The sequence below is a fragment of the Macrobrachium rosenbergii genome, chromosome 52, assembly GCF_040412425.1.
Source record: "Macrobrachium rosenbergii isolate ZJJX-2024 chromosome 52, ASM4041242v1, whole genome shotgun sequence".
NCBI lineage: Eukaryota > Metazoa > Arthropoda > Malacostraca > Decapoda > Palaemonidae > Macrobrachium > Macrobrachium rosenbergii.
Window position 1 is genome coordinate 10,991,771 of NC_089792.1, and position 20,369 is coordinate 11,012,139.

Below are 20,369 nucleotides of genomic sequence, written 5' to 3' on the forward strand. Positions count from 1 at the left end.
CTGTGTTATGTATTTGAGTGTTTAGAATGATTCTGGTTCCACATTCACATAGTCACTTAATTTCTTATTTTAAACTACATTCTGACCCTTTTGCTTCCAAAATTTCTTATTTTAAAGTACATTCTGACCCTTTTGCTTCCAAAATCTTTTTACCTATGTCTTGTTTCCTACTAAAATAGAAACATTGGCTGCATAAAGGTAAATTAGTTAGAGATTGGGGAAGAGTGCAGTAACCCGTTCTCTAGGCAGTTAACAAAGTGATTTGAAATTTTGGACTTGATGTCATACATTAAGTCTAATAAAACAAGCCAAGTAAAGTTATGTTTTAGATAACTATGAAACATATAAAATTTCTTGCAGGGGGAAAAGGTATTTTATTTGATTAAACCGACACCAGCCAACTTAGCGTTATACCAAAGATGGATGAAAGCAAACAATCAGTCAGAAATGTTTTTTGGTGACCAGGTATGTGTTTTGAGATATGTTTTGTTTGTAATGCATGCAGTAATTTAGTTTCTTAAAAGGATTGAGTATCATTGGAGATTATTGAACACCTTGCATTTGTAGCAAAATCATATTTGCTATAGCATATAATTTTTGAAAAGAAAATTAATTTGTTTTACTACAAACTCATTACTTATATTTAGTACTTTTGTGGCACACCCCATTCATATGCCACAAAATCATCCTGGACAATTCGGTCCCTGTTTACAGAAAGACAGGGAATGGTGATCAGTCACTACTGTGCATGCATGGTTTGATCCCTGGGTCTGTAGAATGTAAAAGCCTCAATCTTTTTGGTCTCTCTGTGTGTTGTCTGTGTGCTCCGAAATCCCCACATGCTGTCTCACTCTTGCAACCCTTATATCAGACATTTTGTTTATCACCATTCATTTACCGTGTGATGTTCGCCAGAGTGATAGAAGAAATGATCAAGAGGTGTCTGATTGATTGGTTTCCCCCATTCTTTACAGAGAGGGGGGATAGAACTGTTTAGCAACTGACAAACAGCTGGTCTGCTTACAATAGTTTGGTAAGAATATTTGTAAGTATTGCCTTTTATTTTTGTTGGTTCGAAGAGATAAGCAGCAAGTATTGTGTTTGTATTACATTTACTGCATTTTCTGTATTTTTGTTTGGTTTATTGTAACTCATTCTCTATATATATATATGCTTACACTCTTGGTCTTCGAATATCCTCAAGATTCTAGACTATTTTCTAACAGACAGAAGGCCAGTGGTAGCATGACATGCACCACATAGACCCTTAGGTATCCTTCAGTCTCCTTCCTCACTTTTCAAGGGCCTGCAGCGTTGCTAATAGCCATGTCCAGATATCCTCATTTGTTTCCCCACTTGCAGGGTCACCTTTAAAGTGTTTTCTAACCAATATTTCTTTCCTCAACTAATTCGTCTCTCGTTTCCGGCCCTTTAATTATCTTTCTTAGCAAAGTAATAAAGTGTGGTTTCTACATTTTAGCAGGAACTTGATCATCCAGGGTGTTTTCCTCAGGGTTACTATCTTTGTGGTGCAGCTGAGTGGTTGCATATTTAATTTTTCTGAGATATATAATTTTCTGGATCTTTAGTGCTATTCTAATCTGTTTTTAGCAGCTATTTTCATTTTAATTCCTTAAGTTTGGTATCAATTTTGTATATCAACTAACTTCATTTTATTTTCTTTTTAGCTTTGTGAGTGAAGACTGTCCTTACTTTGCACTACTTTTTATGGGCATTCCTATGTAACAATAACAATCTGTTTCATTTGTATTTTTATATTGTTTTTTGTTAGTGTATCTTTGACGTCTGACTTTTGGTTGTAATTGTTTCTTTTTCCATTGATTGTCTGATAATGTACTGATGTGTTTAACATCATTATCCTCAGTCTTATTTATGTGATTTGATTTGATATCACACTGCCTTGAGTTTTTTATGTTTGCCAGTGGCCTTTTACTAATGTGTTATTAGTGTTTTATGTTTGTGTATTGTATAGTGTTTTGCTATGACCTGGTATTGTTATGCTATAGAAAATGTGTAAAGGTTTGCCAGTGAAGCCCTGCTATACTTTTTTTGTCACTGTTTGAGAAGGATCCTCCTCTTCTGTATAGTTGCTGGTGAGGCAAAGTGTGTTCTCCCAACCTCATTTATGAGATGTGCTTTGAGTAGTCATCTGAGTAGTAGTCACACTACTTTAAGAAGAGGATGTGTAAGATCTGACAACACAGGATTGCTGATGCTTATGCCTCTGTTTCATAATCCTCAGATTCAGATTCCAGGTAGGTGGCCTTGAAGAAAGTTGTGATCCAGGCTGAGAGCCACAGCCAGCTGCTTCATGGTACAGTATATGCCTTACTGAAGTTGAAGTCTTCTAAGGTGACATCTTGCAATATTAGAGATCAGCCAAGATGCCAGGATCCATTTGGCCCATAACTGCCAAGGTAGTGTTCACCCTGTCCAGTTCAAATCATTGTCTCCATGTTCAGGCAGGGACTGTAACTGTAGTGAGGAACATACAAGGGATCTGGAAAGTGACTGTAACCAGAACTGTGATTATAATAGAAGCAGTGGCCATGATCACTCATCTTCCCACAAGGATGGTAACAGCATTTTTGCCTATTCCAAGGGGACAAAGGGAAGTGACTGCTTACATAATTAACAGTGGCTCCTGACCCCTTTGTGAAAGTGATTGCCAAGATGACTGTACCAGGAAGGAGTTCAAGCAAGATTTTCCATACCATGATTCCTTGAGTGCTCAGCCTTCACAGGCTATTGCCAACAGTAACAGATCTAGACAAATGCCTGTGTGAGAGAGAGCCCTTTGTTTGCAGGCATCTTAACAGTATACATATTTTCTTTCTTCCACACTGGGGTGTACTGTAAGAACAAAGTTGCTGGGAGGAGTACAGAGGAGGTACTCATGAACATCCTTGAAATTAGCAGATGTTTGAATTGTGGCCAGGTTGACTTGAGGGGTCTCCAGTATATACAGTATTCTTGTCAAATTCTTTTTACCAACGTTTTTAGTAAACAATTCAAACAATATATGCATTGTTTTCTTTTTTTGAGCAGGTAGATGCGTGTTATCGTTGTGTAGTGCGTGCTGGAGAAACATTATTTATTCCTACTGGCTGGATCCATGCCGTCCTCACCCCTACTGACACATTGGTGTTTGGTGGAAACTTCCTTCATTCCCAAAATATTGAACTTCAACTTCAGTAAGTTCATATGTTGCATATCTATATTTTTAATGGGGATACAATAAATGGTGTATTAAAAAGCAGAAAGTTCTAGTATATCAAAATAATCCTTTTCTATTAAAGTTTGATTAAAAATTTGTTAATTTTATTATCAATTATTAGAACCTTCAAGTACTGTGGGATATAGTGTATTAATATCAAATAACATATCTTCACTATTCAGTGATACTAGATCATTAGTAAACCTAAATGTATTTTATTACTAAGTATGCCTTTGAAGGGGTTGTAAGAATTTTGATTAATAAACAGGTAAATATAAATATAGTACAGTCGACCCTTGTTAGGACTGACTAATAGGTGGGCCAGGATGTCCGTCTTAGCCAATAGTCCAGTTTAACCGGCGATATCTTATATATATACTTATAAATATTTTGTATTTCATTATTTTTGTAGAGTATGAATAATAAACCAGTGTAGAAACACTTGAATTAAAGCTCATTGTAAAAGATGAAAAATGAAGAATAAAATTTGATAAAACTGATAAAATTCAGCCGCATATGTAGATGCCTAGGCCGAGACATGAAAGCATAATAGTTAAGTAAAAAGAAGTGGAGTGTCTAAAATGAAAAGTAAGATGATGAAATTTAGATTACCATGAAATACACAATCCTTTACCTGGTACACAATCCTTTACCTGAAATCCTCGGGCCCAGAGGTGTTTCGGTTTTTGAAGTTTTTCAGATTTTGGAACTGTGGGGTCAGGAGCATATCAAACATCACTATTGCAGCAAAAAAATTTGTTTCCCTTTTTTTATGTTTTTTCATTGTAGTTATTTATTCATTATGGTTTATTATTATTTATATTAATAATATACTGTTAAATGAATGTGGGATAATATTAAGATCATCAGTAATAAAATAGTGGGACAGTTGAGACCATAAGTTCACTAACACATTTTGTTTTCAACAGAAACATTCTGTAAAACACAAAAATATATATGATCAAAATAATTGTAATTCAACTTGTGAATTTTAACGATAAGTAAGACTATAAAATACATTTCATCACATCGATCTTGGAGAGGGTTGTTTTTTATTGTTACTGACGTCATCATCAGTTTGCAGTCATAAATCTGAGGACGGTCAAGGAATAAGATTCGTAAGTGATGATGCATCACCATCAGACTGTTGTGGGATTTTTCATACTACCATATTAAAGTTAAAATTATTGTTGAATTCTTGTTTTCATGAAGAAATAAATATAAAAAGCAAATTATTGAGTAATTTTTGCAATCAGCAGTCAAATAATCATGATCATGGCAATGTCCAAACTTAGTGCCATCACGACTTGTCTATAGATAGAACAGAAGTAGAGGGCTGTCATTGGCTAGCAGATCTCCATGGCAACCAGCCAGCCAATCAGGTTTTAGCTGTATTCTCACTGAGAAAGGACTTTTGCTCAGAGAAGGTGACGATGACATAAATGCGTGTGTTTTGAATACAATATGTAGTTTTTAATAGTGTGTATTTTACTGATTACACGAAGAATAGAATGAATTCCCTCTTATTACTTTGAGTGCAAAATTGTTGGTTCAGAGATCCTTCAGCAACAAAATTCTTCTCTTTAATCTCTCGAGGATGAAATTACACCACATAGGGGGAGCTGGCAATTTCTCTCTCTCTCTCTCTCTCTCTCTCTCTCTTTGCCATGTAAACATTAGTATTACTCAGTAACTCAGCTTTTGTCTTTGTGAAGTTTACCTTTGTCATGACTTTTCTTTCCTAAAAAACATACAAGGCATTGTACTGTAGCTACCAGTCAGGCAGCAGGTAGATAAAACTGTTAATGCTCAGTGATTGGCTACGATACTTCCTACCCTTCCAGACAATAGCGTTTCTTAATGATGGTATATGCTGTGCTCAAGTTAAATTGGTTACAAGTTAAAAGCATTTCACTTCAGTACAGTATAAATACAGAACAGTATATATAAAATAAAAATATAAATGAAAAGTTTTTTATTTAACTTTTGGTAAATAAAAAGAAAAGAACGGTACCAAACGAATTACTTATAAACTGTTCGACAAGCGGAGGAACAGCAACTATCTTAAATCGTGGACGAACATTATGTATTTTAAATCGGCTGACCCTCTTTGGTGTCCGTCTTACCCGACATACGGATTAACGGGGTCCAATTTAATGAGGGTCGACTGTATTAAGAATTAATTTCCCAGAGTTAAAAAACAGACATAGTTAGTACAAATCCTCCGTAGTGGGAGACATATAGTTGCAAAATTGTGCCACCCCTAAAACATCTGGTTAAAAATAAACATTGGGAAAAATAAAATGGGATACAAGAAAACAGTTGTAAACAGTGGGAAAAAACAGAAGATACAAGAAAACAGTTGGCAGATGTAAAAATGATAATACTAGTGGATTAGGAGACCAACAGAGAAGTTGTAACCTCTTTGACAAGGGAATGAGAATTTGTTGAATGGGCTGAGAAGAACCCTAAGGTGCTTTGTTTTACCTGATAGAATGGATTGTGCAGCTGTGATTTTTTCACAGAAATTAGGTTCTTATGATTAATGGTGCTTTACTGAACAAGGAATTTACACCCCAGTTTGAACTTCTGAAGTTCCAACAGTTCAGCTTGAACAAAATGTCAGAAAGTGTATGGTATACAGTGTTACAAAAGAACCTAAAAGGCAAAACTTAGAATTCTACAGTATCTGGAAATCTATTTCTGCATGATGGGTAGTATAATTTTAGAATATCTAAATGCAAAGGGTGATTAGAATTGTGAATTTTTATACTTTATTGTATTTTAAGTTATTGTGGCCTCAGCAAAATGTTTTGTCATTACAGCATTCCTTGATCAAACGTATTATAACATGTATACATATACATTGTTGTAGCTGTTGTGGCCTCAGCCGAGAAGAACCCTAAAAGGGTTCAGAGGTCTGGTTAAACAAATCATTTGTAACTAACTAACTTTAGCTATTGTAACTAATGTAGATCTAGTAATGTTTGTACAAATTTTTGTTATAGTGGATGTGTATTTTGTTTCATTTCATACCTGCATAATTTAATTTGTTCCTTGATTCCTTTATGAAAGATTTGTTCATGAGTAAGTTCAATTTTGTATTGCAGAATATATGAAAAATATTTTAAGTTGTGTAAACTGTTACTTAATACTTTTATGTTGAAAATCAGACTTAATATTTATGACAAGTGTCTTCAATTTTATCTTGCAGAGTCTATGAAATTGAAAAACAAATCAATGCTCCAGAGAAATTTCGGTTTCCTCACTATGAAAGTGTCAGCTGGTACGCTGCCTCAAAACTGGTTTCAGAGTTGCGAGACATGGGTGCAGCAGGCACCAGAGTTCCGCCCATTATGATTGCTGGTGCAAGGGCACTAGCAACGTCTCTCAGACAGTGGGGAGGAGAGGTAAGAATTCTCTTCTTAAATATGTACTTTCAATAGATGACTGTAGGTTGAGAATTTTTTGCACTGTTGTAAGGCTATTGTAAAATTTGTTCTCCTCATACATTGAAAATATATTTATGCACAGCCTCTTCTGTTTTCTCATATTTTTTACTTCAAGTTGTCTCTGCAGAATGGTCGAGGCGGGTTAGAACCGGTACCTCCTGGGATTAATCCTGTGAAGTTATTCAAGGATCTCCAAAGAGAGATTCGATCTGCGGAAAAACAGGTGATTGCTCTGAACCCTCCCAAGCCTGAAAGAGAAAGTAAAAGAAAAAAGAAGAAAGTCATGGCTGAAGATTTCATTGACTATACCACTTTGACAAGTTTCAATAGTGCCCTCGAGGAGAGATTACCAGACAAGAAGGTTAAAGTTTTGAAAGTCAATTCACCGCAGGTATGTTAGCATCTGTTTGTTATAAGGAAAAGCACATCACTTTTATATCTGAGGAAACAATCCTGTGCAAATAAGTAATTTGAATAATTCTAACTCTGTCTTGGAATTAGAAATGAATAAAGTTGGGTTAGTAGCATTGTGTGCAGAAAATTCGTGAAATATATCTTTGAAATGAAGTTGCTCCACACTGTCAAAGGCTGTTGAAGTATGTAAACATTACCACATTCTTGAACAGTAGAGATTACTGTTAAGGATTTGTAATTGAGATGATGATTATAATATTGTGGGTCATATAGAATGTCACAAAGGTTGAAATAAGTTATTATTATTATTATTATTATTATTATTATTATTATGCTTGAAAGAAACCTTTCAAGCATAACCCTAAGATATCCTAAATGCTGAACATGATTTGGTCTTCGGAACATAACCATGTTGATAACTTAGAAGTGGATTCTGACTCATTTTTTTGTTAAGACCTGAATCAGAAGCTATTCAGTATGCATCATATGTAACTCCAACAATATCATGATGTAAAGGTCTGAGAATTCCTTGAAAGTAGGTGAGTGCACAATGACAGACATTCATAAACTAAATTTTTCAGTTTAGTTTCAAAGCTATGCTCCCTTTTTTTCAGATGGAGATTACTGGTGACCTTGCAAACTTAACAGATGACCAGCGTAGAACTTTGAAGCTGACCTTGCCCAAATCTGCCACTTACCCATATGGCCTCAGTTTCACTTCTTCCGATTATGGGATGAGTGGAACACCCCCTCATGATCCAGATTACCCACAGTTTAAGAATGAATATCCTTCAAATGTTAGGTAAGAGTTGTTATAAAATATTTTTACATGTCTAACAGTGTCTCAACACCAGATGGGCTGAGGTTATACCCTTAAGGAGAACTCCAGAGGGAGAGGGGGACAGGATAAGAAATTTCAATTTTCAATGGAATTCAGTAGCTTAATGAATATATTTTTAGGTTCAACACAGGACATAGGTAGTACATTAGAAAACTAACTCAAAATTAGACGTGAAGATCAGAGAATGGTTGGCAATCAAAGGGTCAGGTATCTGCAGATTTAGCAGAAGTTTACTAAGTAGGTGAGTGAAAGGAAGAGAGGAACAGAACGTCATAAAAACTTATGAAATAACATAGTGTATAAAAAGGTTAATTTGTATGAATTTGGTTGGAAAGAGGGGCGAGGGCATAGACCAGTTTAACTTGAACAGAGCTTCATGACAAACCATTGGAGTGAAACAACACAAGATTGTCAAGAATCCAGCAGAGGACGACCAAAGATTAGTGAGATGGAAACAAATGTCCTGAGTATTCCTTGCATTGTAGCAAGATCTGGTGATTTGAAAGAAGAGTTAGATCTGAGCTGTTAGAAAAGTGAGAGGTCAAGTAAAATTTTAGATGCTCCATGAGTAAGTAATTGAAGCTAAAGGGAGGATAACATTTGTACAAAAGTTTAAGCAGTCACTGCCTTGTGACAGGTTGAATCAGTGAATGAACAATGTTGGATGTTTTCTGTAAAATGAAGAATTAGGTGGTAAAGATAAAAGAACAGGAATCGTTGTGTCACCTTAGAATCAGAAATTATACTGGAGAGGCATGATAGTGGGGCCTGGGCCATTGGAATTGCTAAGAGGAGAATGTACCGAGAATTGGGTACCTAATAGTGTTACTTCTTGACGAAGCTGCAACTACTGGGACAAGAACATGTAAATATTCTATTAGTAATTATTTAACATCTCTAAAACCCATGATAATCAATAAGTGGCAAAATATATGGAATAATGACCCTGATAGCAATAAATTAAAAACAAATCAAGCTCACTGTTGGATTATGGAATGTATTATATCAAAAGGAACAACACACACACACACACACACACACACGTAATTTTGAGTTGTCTTAGAATTGGTTACTCTCATTTGACCTATACAGGCAGTCCCAGGTTATTGGCAATCCGGTTTTATGGTGCTTGTCTAGTGATGACAATAACTGGGTTTTCGGCAATGATAACTGGTTATTTGGCCCGATATGTGCTGATATCCGCTTATCAGTGCTGATACCCACCTAAAAGAGGCTCCGATCCCCACTTATATCAGCGCCGAATGTCCGCTTATTGGCGCTGATACCCACCTAACAGAGGTGCCGATCCCAGCTTATCGGCGCTGATATTTGTTGATTTCTGCTTACCAGAGATTTTCAGTTATCATCATGCCATTGGGAACGGAACCCCCGCCAATAACTGGGAAATGCCTGTATATATTTGAGGAATAACCCATATCATCCAGTCCCTATATGTACAGAATTTAAAGAATTAATAATAGTTAAGTATTTTCTTTTGATCACCCAAAATATAATCAACAAATGTCAAGTTTTGGAAACAGTAAAAGAATCTCCATTTTTAATTAACCCAGTTATGAAATTTTTTAAAACTTGTAATATAAGAAAAAAAATCCAATATAAGAAAAAAAATCCAAACTTCAACATTAAAAAAAGACAAATCCTTAAGGCCAGGCCTTTGAGAGCTAAACAGATTAGCAGATTGGTCTAGTTAAAGTACTTAATAACTAATAATAATAATAATAATAATAATATAATAATAATAATAATAATGATTTCACTCAGAAAAGGCTGCAGATCCATCAGGACAGAAGAGAAAATTTTGTATTTTTAGAAGTTTTAATTAGTTTTTAGCAAAAAACCATAAATTTGTTTAATAAGTTATTTCATTGCATGTGTGGGAGACTTTCTGAGCTAGTTATATTCACAGTCTTCATAATCATTAATGTTGCCATGCCAGCTTCACCTTTATTAATTTAGACATGAAATAAGTTTTTCCCACACTTCTATCCTGTAGTCTTTCTGCTTGAACTCTTGTCAGGTGAAGGTCTACATTTGTCTACCTTTCCATGAATTCTTGAGCCTTTCTACAGGTCTGTACTGCTTCTTCCCTATCTACTGCTTTTCTGGACTGTGCCTCATCCCTTCTTCTAACATGTCCAAATCATCTCAGTCTTTGAGATCTGTCTTTTTTCCAGCCTCTGGACACAACCTCTTCGCCAATTCCTCATTCGTGATATGATCTCGTCGTACTCTGGCCATGAATCTTGAGATTCTATGGTCACACCTTTTCAAAACCTCCAGCATTTTCCTTGTCAGTGCCCATGTTTCTGCTACATAGAGAAATGCAGACTTATATATAAACACATCGTAAGTCTTTGTTCTTTCAACTGATGGGACATTTTTATTTACCAGTAGTCTAGCTATTTCTCTATTTATTCATGCTGCAGCTACTCTCTTGTTATTATTGCTCTCACAATTGTTTCATAGTCCAGTGTGTCCCCAAAACATCAGAAGTGTGTTATTTCTTTTAAAGTTTGTCATATCACAATAGGGTTTAAGACTCCACTTCACTTTCTCCCATAAAGAGTTCTTGGCCTGAAACAAATCATTTTTAACAACTAACTTGAATATCCTCTTGGAATTTTAATTGAAAATTTATAATTTTATTTTATAGTTGATTATGAGCACCTCTTGTGACACCATCCGTTACGTTTGGTACACAGTTCAAAGTTCACCCACACACCTTTCCCACAACAACCACATGGCTGCTCTTGGTGATACTTTTCCTTAACTTCCTTTCCAGTGTCACATTAAGCTTTGTTTCTAATACAAAAAATCCATTAATCATAATTCGCCTTATTCCATGCAAAACAAACCCAGTTACACTGACTTAAATGAAGAAAAGTTCCATTGTATAGGCATAGCTCTGACTCCACCATCCACCCACAACATTGCATATTCTTTGTTGTAGCTACGATTGCATTGGATGTTTTTGGTGGATCCCAGATCTACATCAGGTTCTCTCTCACTTTTGAGGTGAGTTTTTTCGTTTACAAACCTTTTTTGCTTGGGGTTGGCTTTGTTTCTCATATGACAAGAGAAGTCTTATGGGTACCTATAATTTTCTTTTTTTACTCTTGAACTTCTTTTTAATTTATTTTGAACACAGAATTAGCTTTTGTGTTACAAAAAACAAATAACTCACAAGATACCAGGAATCTCATTACAAAAATGAGAGGTGCAGTGAAAATGTGCTAATAATGATAATCCATGAATGGCACAACACCCAAAGCAGCCTGAAATGTTTGGTGGTCCTGGGGCAAGGGTTAGCACATCTTAACAAGAGCAAGGTGCACAGTGGCCTAAGCATGATTTTCATTGGATATTCTTTTCATGGTAATGGTTGCCCTGCATTCCATTTTCATTATTGTTCATTCTTATTTATTTTTTACTTTTCTTAGACTATGTGAATCAAATCTTGATTTTGTGTCATTGTTACTCTTCCCTTTTTTTGCTAATAATATTTATAAACACTTACTGAACTATAAGACTGGGCAGCCAATGATTATTAGAATCATTTTTGAAGAACAAAATTAATTGTTTGTTTTAAATCTCATATGGCTTTCCTAGCCAGGGGGAAGTCATCTTCAATTCTGAAGTGTGTATGGGGATTTGGAGGCCACAAGATTAATGTAAAGTAATAGGTAGTAGGTGTACTAGAAAATCATATTGTTTTGTTTTTTAAAAAGTTGTATTAGTGGTTCCGTCCATATTTATAATGCTCATTCAATTATACACCTCAGTACTCTGTTAAATATATTTTCAAGATCCACAGATAAGTGGCATAATCTCTTCCTGTAGTTGCTTCATTATTGCTATTACATTGTGATTATAATTATTCATATTATCAAAAGTAGTTCAGTTATATCACTGACTCAGCTAATAGCAGCATCAGGAAAGCTTGAATTTCATGATTCACGTGTGTCCTTGACCAGAAGGCCACAGATCAGGAAAAGGTTATGAATTAAGGAAAGGACATTAGCTTTATTCAGTGAGGTTAAGTTCTGTACAACAGGGGAATTTTACAGGTTTGTAGTTTCATGAAACAAAATTTAACCTAATGGAAAATGAAGAATGAAGGCTTATATGTTGGCTGACTTGAAATGGTGCATGTACCAACATTTAATATACAGCAAGAAAATAGGTAGGGGTGAGGGAAAGGAGGAAGTGGCATAGGTGAAAAAATGTTCAAAACCAAGAAGGGATGGTATATTTATTTGAAAATAAGACATTAAATCAGTGAAAAGAAATTAGCAGAAGTTATACACAAACAATTAACTTGCAATTTTCTTTCACAGAACTGAATATGATTGGTCAGATAGTCCTGGAATGACACCTTACAAGTTGATCGAGGCTGGTAGCAACGTCCGAATGAGACTAGGTCGTACCAGTAGTACCGAGTCGGATGCCCCCTCAACTCCTACCTCAGGCATTAGAGTTAAGATAGAGTGAGTAAGCACTACCTTTTCTGTGGACTGTGAGAAATATGAGTTAAACCCTTATAAAGGTAAAACAAGTCCAGTTAATTGTGGATTTAATACAGTCAGCCAGGTGTGTAAAATTGTTGCATTATATCATGATCAATCATATAACCAAAAAGTGTAGCTCCAAGAGCATTTAATATATCAAGTATATGAGTTCATTCCAAGTGATCGTGAGGTATCCACCCAGTGGGCCTATATTACTGGTTTTTTTACCTCAAATTTGATGAAACAAAACAGTTACATGCAATAAATTTGAATAAGGAAAAGACAGCAGTCATATGCTGTATCTTCAGAGCCTAGTTCAGTTGAAGTGTACAATTTTCCCCTTCCCCATCCTTTTGAGTTTAATTAGGTTACTTGTTTTCATTTTTGAGAGTTTCCAATGATAATGGAAGGAGAGGAAGACTGTTGGTGTTGTGGGTGACACAGGCTGGGTTGGAGAGTAGGGTAGAGGCAGTTCCTCTTCGTGTTAATATGGAGAGGCTTACTGCACTGATAATGATGTTTGGGTGAAGTTGGAATATTGATGTTAAAGGTTCAGTAATATTGGGCATGTAGCGGATGGAGAAAGATGATCAGGAGTAATGCTGTGGGAGAGTGATTACACAGTTGTGGCAGGTAATTTCTTCAACATCTTGAGCTAATCTGCAGTGCCACCTCTCAGAGAGTTAGCAAAAACTTCCTTTGTACATGTAATGGTAACATCGGAAAACCCCCAAAGACACTTTGTCGAATCCATTGAGAATTTATACACCTTCTTATGTGGAAATTTCTCATTCTGTTTCTTGCTCGTGTTTAATTACCACCAAGTTCTCATTAATCTGGAACTGGCTGTGACTCTCAAACAGTAATATCCTCTTCCTCAACTTCCTTTAACCAGATATCATCTTATAGCCTGATGCTAGGGATGATGCTCAACTTGGGTAGATGCTCTTCTCATGTTTACAGTTTAATCAACATGGCATTGCAATCTCATGCATTTACAGTTTAATCAGTTACATCCCTAATGTTGCAATCTCATGCATTTACAGTTTAATCAGTTACATCCCTAATGTTGCAGTTGGTTCCAAAACACCTTCAACATCCCAGTCAAGACTAGCTGGACTGTCTTTATTGTCTTCCATTATAGTAAGTCTTGAAAAGGCTGGATGAGAGAGGTCGTGTCAAGAGGTAAGACCAACACCTCAGTACTATCATACCAGTGCTCTGTGACATTGATAGCATTTTCTGTACAGAGGAATTATTGCAAAATTTAATTCTGTTGCACATGTTGCTGAGAGGCCAGAGAAATATGGCCATCTTATAGCTGTGGTTGATTGCTGCATTCTTCTGCTTGGAGATGGAAGCTGCACTTTGACAAAAATCTTGAATGGCTCACTGATAGAGACTACCCTGTGCATTGAAAGCAATATATGGTTGCCTGGCCTGAACCTTAGGGCACTCTTTGTCTTCCTTGGCAACAAATGTCTTATATGACATTGTCTTTCAAGGAAGTCTTTCTCATCCACAATAAGGACCTGCCTGGTACTGTACCTTTCCTTCAAATTCATTGCTTCAAGATCTCAAGGGATACCTGGCAAACTTGTCCACACATGTAGCCTCACTAAATGTTAAAAAATTAATTTCATGTTACTTGTACCAGCCAGTGCTTATAACAAAGGGTCCATTCAACCTCGGCCACCTATGCAGTCCTTCATGTCATCAAAGGAAGACAAGATCATCACTTGTATGCTATTCTTATCACAAATCTTAGGTAACAAGGAGCTTATCAGTCTCCTCAATGGATGCATCATGCTCCATCTTGAGCCTCTTGCAATGTCTAAAAAGAATCACAAAGAATCAATTTTTTTCTTTGTGATAACTCGGTGCAGACAGAAGTGCATACACTTGAAAATGATTTCCTGCACAGCCCCTCAGTGGCAGGGATGCCTACTGAAGCTGAAGCAATTGCAAAAGTTCATCATGATAAATCATAAAAAAATATTGTTTTCAATATTTTTTATGATGTATGTGAAATTTCAGTGTTGAATGATTGTAGACCCGTGGGTGACTTTGCATGGATTTCCAGTTAATATCTTTTTGGTTTGCATAAGAAAACTTCTATATCTTTGATGTTGCACACTTTCCAGTAAAGTTTAAAAGTTCTTTGGAATGTAACAAATTCATATTTGTTGGTGAAAGAGCAGTAACTTATATACTGTTGATAATAGCCCTATATTAAAGTTTAAATACATTTTTATACTGTATAATATGGAAGGAAAATAGTTCTCCCATAAGTATTTCAAATTTTAAAATTATTATTGTGTACACTGTGCAGTATAGGAAAAAGGTCAGTGAATGTCCAACTTTATTATTTGAAGTCTTTGAAGATGTGACTCACAATATTTGAAAGGTTTGTTGGTATAACAGCTGATATTTTTTCATGTTTGTTTACAGACGAGAGATAGAAATTAAAAATGAGAGTGTTTATGACTTCCACGAAGAAGGTGATAGCGATGAAAGAGATCCACCAGGTCTTATGATAGATGAAACACCTCGGCGCAAGGGGTCTAGGCATAATGCTCAGGAACCTCTAAAGATCAAATTGAGTTGTAAGTTCCACTTTGTAGAGTTCTACATATTTGATATGAATATTTAATGCATGCAACGGATCTGATAATGTGTTGTTGAGGTATGGCTTAAGTAAAGGTTTGATAATGTTACTATTAAGTAAGTTATTTCTAAATTTACAAATTTACAAGAGAGTATAATAGACTTGTTTTTATTTGGAGTTCATATGTCCTATAAAGATTTCCAATTCATTCTGATAGTAGTTGGGGTTTTAGATGTAAAAATGATAATTGAGATTAATTTATTGACTAGAGCCAACCATATTTTGAAAATTTTCAGTGACGGGAGCTGAAGTAGTCTGTGGAGAAACTGTTGATGTTGCTGGTGAAGTGGAAGTTGCTCCAGCGCACAATGCCGCCCATAATGGAATTGATGAACTGTTGCGAGCATCAGCATATGCACCAGATTATAATCAAGATTCTCCTGCACGTATAGATGAATTAGAGTAAGCATTTATTTTATGGCAATTATGAAGGATATAAATATATTTTGTAGGAAGAAAGCTTAAGAAAACATATGAGATTGTTTTTTTATGTGTAACTACAGGTAGTGCTCGAGTTACGATAATTCGCCTTATGATAATTTGATTTTGCAATGGGGTTATTTTAATTAATACGGATAAAGCGATATGTAGAAAATATTTCAAATTTCAGGTGCAGCAAGAGAGACCAACTTACAATTTCCTCCATCTTCTTTTTCTCCATCCTTTATTCCATCCAGTTAAAAAAGTAAAGGAGAATGATAAAAGTATTGTTAGTAACGTTATACTCTTGCGTAAATGAGTACAGCCATAAACAACCGAATGATAAACTGTTGTTTTGCTAACCGAATCGGATAACAACAACTGTTTTGCTTGTATTTCAACCATTTTACGGTTAAACAGTTACCTTAGTTATGTTACAAATGATGTAAGTACAATAGGACTGATATATGTTTACATTATGTCCTTATTCGGTTTGGAGAAAAGATTGGCAAGGAAATATACTGCTAAATTTAAGCTGCAAATTGTAGCTGAAGCTGAGAAAACAATGTTTAAGCTGCTAATGACTATAAATTATCGTGCATCGGCAACATGGATGAAACTCGACCTTAAATAAAATTGTTGAGAAAGTATTTTGATAAAAAATACTGGGCATGAAAGAACACATATTACTGCTGTTTTCACACCAATAAAAGATAAATACATAAAGTTCGTGTTAAAATGAAATCAAGAGATAATATTGAACTGAATCTTGATTTCTTTTTTTACACAAAACAAACATGCCCCAAATGGCCAGCAGCCAACGTCATCTATTAACGAAAAAAATAGCTAAATTAATTTCACAACGAGATGTATTTAAGTTATATTTCAACTTAAAAACACTTTGTATAACGAAAAATATCCTTGTCCCATATAAATAAAGTATCCAGAGGTTCTTTTATGCCAATTAGAAGCAAAAAAAGCGATCTGAACTGAGTTAAATGCGGCGAAATAAACTTACTGCGTAATTGATTTCTAAACCAAAACATTGATTGCTATGATTGCAATTTGTATTACAAAAGCAATATGAGAATATATATACAATATTATTGGATACAGTGTAGTAAAGCATAACTTTTTAAAAGATCCATTGGAAAAGATGCCCGTTCATTATGTTGATGTTTGTGTAATACGATAATATATATGTGAATATAGAGTACAGTATGATTAGGCTAGGCTGTCTAATATATATGATATACCATAGTGTAGGCTGAGTCTTGTTTGTTATTCATTTTCTCTTTATACTGAATTATCATGAGTCAATCTGCATTGAACCTGCAGAATTAGCTGACACTAATAATTACTATACCATATATGTAGAGAGTATACTGTGTAGTGTAGACTAGGCTACCATATATGCATGGATGATACTGATTACCCTAGTGTAGGCTAGGCTGTATTCAAGATACAATTTTTTCAACAAACGATGGGTTTTTTGGAACCTAACCCTATCATGAGTAGGGCAATACCTGTGGTCAGGTATACTAGAAACTGGTAAGTACAGTCAAATCTTGACTCACAAGTGAACCAACATGCGAGTTTTCTGAGATATGAGCCAGCGCACGAGCGATTTTTTGCTTTAAAAAGTGAGCCGAGATTTGAGCTACAAGCCAGCAAGCCTGGGAGATGCCGTCTCCCAATGCATCTGCCATTGCCAGCACTGAGATGCCTAGCTGAGCAGTCTTGTTCAGCTCATAACTCAATTTGCTGGTAAATCAAATCAAATTTCCCCATTACAATGAGTGGGAATACTATTAATCCATTCCAGCCCCTAAAAAACACCAGTTTTTTTTTTGTTTTTCAATGATTTCACGCCCTATATCCAAGGTAATCAGCCTTTTCTTCTTCTCAGCACTGGTCTTAACACTCACTTTCTCAGGACCAAAGTTGAAAACTAAGAAATGTGACAGTGGGGTTTTGTTGACGGGACATAGCAGTGATGAATGTCATTCTTATTATTATAAATAGTTCAGTTAGACCACTGAGGTTAATTTCATACTTCTATATTGGTGGTTCCTTACTGAGATAACAGAATTAAAAAGATTAAATGGATTAAAAGAGGTACAGACTCGGGCACCAAGACAAAAGATGTATTGCAGGCTATGATTATATCAATGGAAAGCTGCATAGGCCAACCTAATGAATAAGTGTCTAATATATTTGGATGACCTATGCTAAAACAGTTCATTGTACAGAAGAGTAACTTATGACATTAGGGTAGTGTCCATAGAATGGAGGGAACCTTGCAAACAAAAAGAAAACATGCAAATGATGCTGAAAACACATAAAATAAATTTTGTAGTTTTCATTCATCTTACAGAGGTGTTTAGTAGCTAGAATGTTTTTGAAATTTGGAAAAAAAATGCATTATATTCTGTTGGCATAAGAACTAAAATACCTCTTACACAAAAAGGTGTGAAACTCCAAATTATTACTTTTAATTAAGCAATTAAAAACTGTGGATCAGTATAATCATATGTTTGCCATCTTCTAAGTGAATAGGGTCAGTCCAAAGAAATCTTATAAAATAGTATTCTCACAAAATATGTTTAAAAGGAATTATTTTGTCTGTAAATTTTAGAATAATATTGTGTAGACATAAAAGTTAATATTGTATACTTTATATACTTCACTATTGCTTTAATCAGTTTCTTTGGAATTTTGTTCATCTTTAATCTTCCTTGATTATAAATAACAATTTACACTGTTTGTAAGGTATATTTATTTTATTTTAGCAGTGAAAGTGGTAGAGCCTCACCATCAACTAGAGAAGCTATTGCGGGCATGCTAAGCATGAGTCGTGTAGTTCCAGGGGGACGAACACCATCCAGAAAATTGACCTCATCTATGTCACGTCAGCCAAAACCTAGAAGACGATATAACGATGAGGAAAACATGAGCAAAGTTCATCAAGATGAAGATTATGGTAAGAAGATATGTGTTAATTTGTTTAGATGGCTCTCATCTTATTTCATAAAAAATGAGCTTGTATTTGCTCTCATACAATACTTCCATATGGAGGTAATGCCATCAGTGCACTATAGGCATTGCTTTGCAGTGTCCCTTCAGCCCTTACCTTGGACCTCTTTCATTTTACCAATTATCAGTACATCTGATTTTTGCGCCAAAAAATTGCGATTTCTTCCATCATATTTTTCACGCTCTCCTAACATTTGATTTATAGTGCAACTGCAAGATTTTCCTCCTGGTACACTTTTCCTGTCAATTTCTGTTTCAGTATTGAAGGACCTCACAGGTCCCAGCCTTGGCCTAATTTCTATTTTGTATTCTATTCTTCTGTTCTCCTACAGTACTGTTACGCAGCCCAGTCCATATTTTCTCTGCAGCCTTTTACCTCTGTAGATTTGTTTTATTAGATTTCTGATATATATGAATTTTTTAATTCATAGAAATTTTAACTAGGTCAATAATTGACACCACAAAGTATAGTAATTTAAATACTACACTATAATTGATCTCTGAAAAAAGTGGAGTACTGCCCATTACAGTAAGTGTGCCTGGCATTGGTTAACTTTGCATATCTCTCTGGAATTGAAATGAACTGGAGTTAACTAGCTATAAAAATGTTACTTGTAGGAATAATCAGTTAGCCCAGGCTAGCCTGGTATAGCCCTATTGAACTAATATGAACATATGTTACCAGACTAGAGAAATGGCTCTGGTCATCCTAGCATAGCACTCTAGAATCACTGAACATACATTAACAGACTAAATAAATAGTCCATGTAAATATGAATTTATGTTAGTACACATGACTAATTTTACTCAAGAATACTGTGGTTACCCTTAGGTAGCCTACTACAGTTTGGTTGAATTGATATGGACTTATACTTACAGACTAGAAAAATGTTTATGTAACAGTACACATACAGTTTTTTATGTAAAATATATTATGAAAATTATGTAAGTATATCCAAAATACTATGTATAAACTTCTTGAATGTTTAGTACAAATTGAAAAGAAATCTTGTTGTTGTTATGGAGTAATGATAAATTCCAGAATATGGTGCTATTCTAGGGTTTGCTTTAGCAAAAAAACTACAGTAACAGAGTGAGGTTGAACTGAGTTCTTTTGTTATTACCACTGTTCAGGAACTGTAAATATTACATGCATCTCATTCCTCCAGTAATTGTAGAATAGCTCTATCCCTGAATTTACTTTTGCATGGAATATTTTCTTTATGTAAACAACAGACAAGATGTAGTGAAAATGAGGTGAAGGTTTTGTGCTCTTAAAATTTAGCAGTTCCAATAAGAATATAAACCAGGATAATCATTTGTGATAACCTCTGGTGAAAGCTGCTCCACTTTTTGAAGTTTGGTTACATGGCATAGTAGTTAACCAGCTTCAGGTGAGTGAGGGTAAGGGGGCTCTACTCAGTCACTTGACCATCAGTTTTCTGTCGAAGCTGTTTTATGTTTTATCTGGAATGGTTGGTTGTGACTTTGATTTCAGTTGTGAGAATGAGGAGAATTGTTTCATTTGTGAGAAAGGTTGAAGAGTATGGGTGTCCTGGCCATGACCATGTGCACACACGTATGCAAGGTCTGCATTGCCTTATGATGTTTGCATGCAAGGTTTGTCTCCTTAGGGAGGGAATACTGTTGATTATGCCCTCCTCATCAGTTTGTGTCTTCATGACTGTGTCACACAAGGATGGCTTGCTCGTGTGCCAGACTTCTAAGCTACTAGGCTAGTTATTTTCAAGACAAGGAGTAACATGATAGT

The 20,369-nt window shown here is 35.3% G+C and overlaps 1 protein-coding gene across 11 annotated transcripts in view; it reads left to right on the forward strand.

Annotated features, from left to right (window-relative positions):
• Positions 1-20,369, forward strand: part of LOC136833680 (lysine-specific demethylase 7B-like) — a 47,670-nt gene that overhangs the window by 13,420 nt on the left and 13,881 nt on the right. For 4 of the 11 annotated variants that reach the window (XM_067095860.1, XM_067095861.1, XM_067095862.1 and 1 more), the window contains 9 exons: positions 361-465; positions 3,067-3,215; positions 6,453-6,648; positions 6,806-7,081; positions 7,719-7,906; positions 12,304-12,453; positions 14,926-15,080; positions 15,379-15,544; positions 18,355-18,545. In XM_067095860.1, coding sequence (XP_066951961.1) covers positions 361-465; positions 3,067-3,215; positions 6,453-6,648; positions 6,806-7,081; positions 7,719-7,906; positions 12,304-12,453; positions 14,926-15,080; positions 15,379-15,544; positions 18,355-18,545 — 1,576 coding nt within the window. The remainder of the gene's footprint in view (positions 1-360; positions 466-3,066; positions 3,216-6,452; positions 6,649-6,805; positions 7,082-7,718; positions 7,907-12,303; positions 12,454-14,925; positions 15,081-15,378; positions 15,545-18,354; positions 18,546-20,369) is intronic. The other 7 variants (XM_067095864.1, XM_067095865.1, XM_067095863.1 and 4 more) reach the window with 7 other exon arrangements.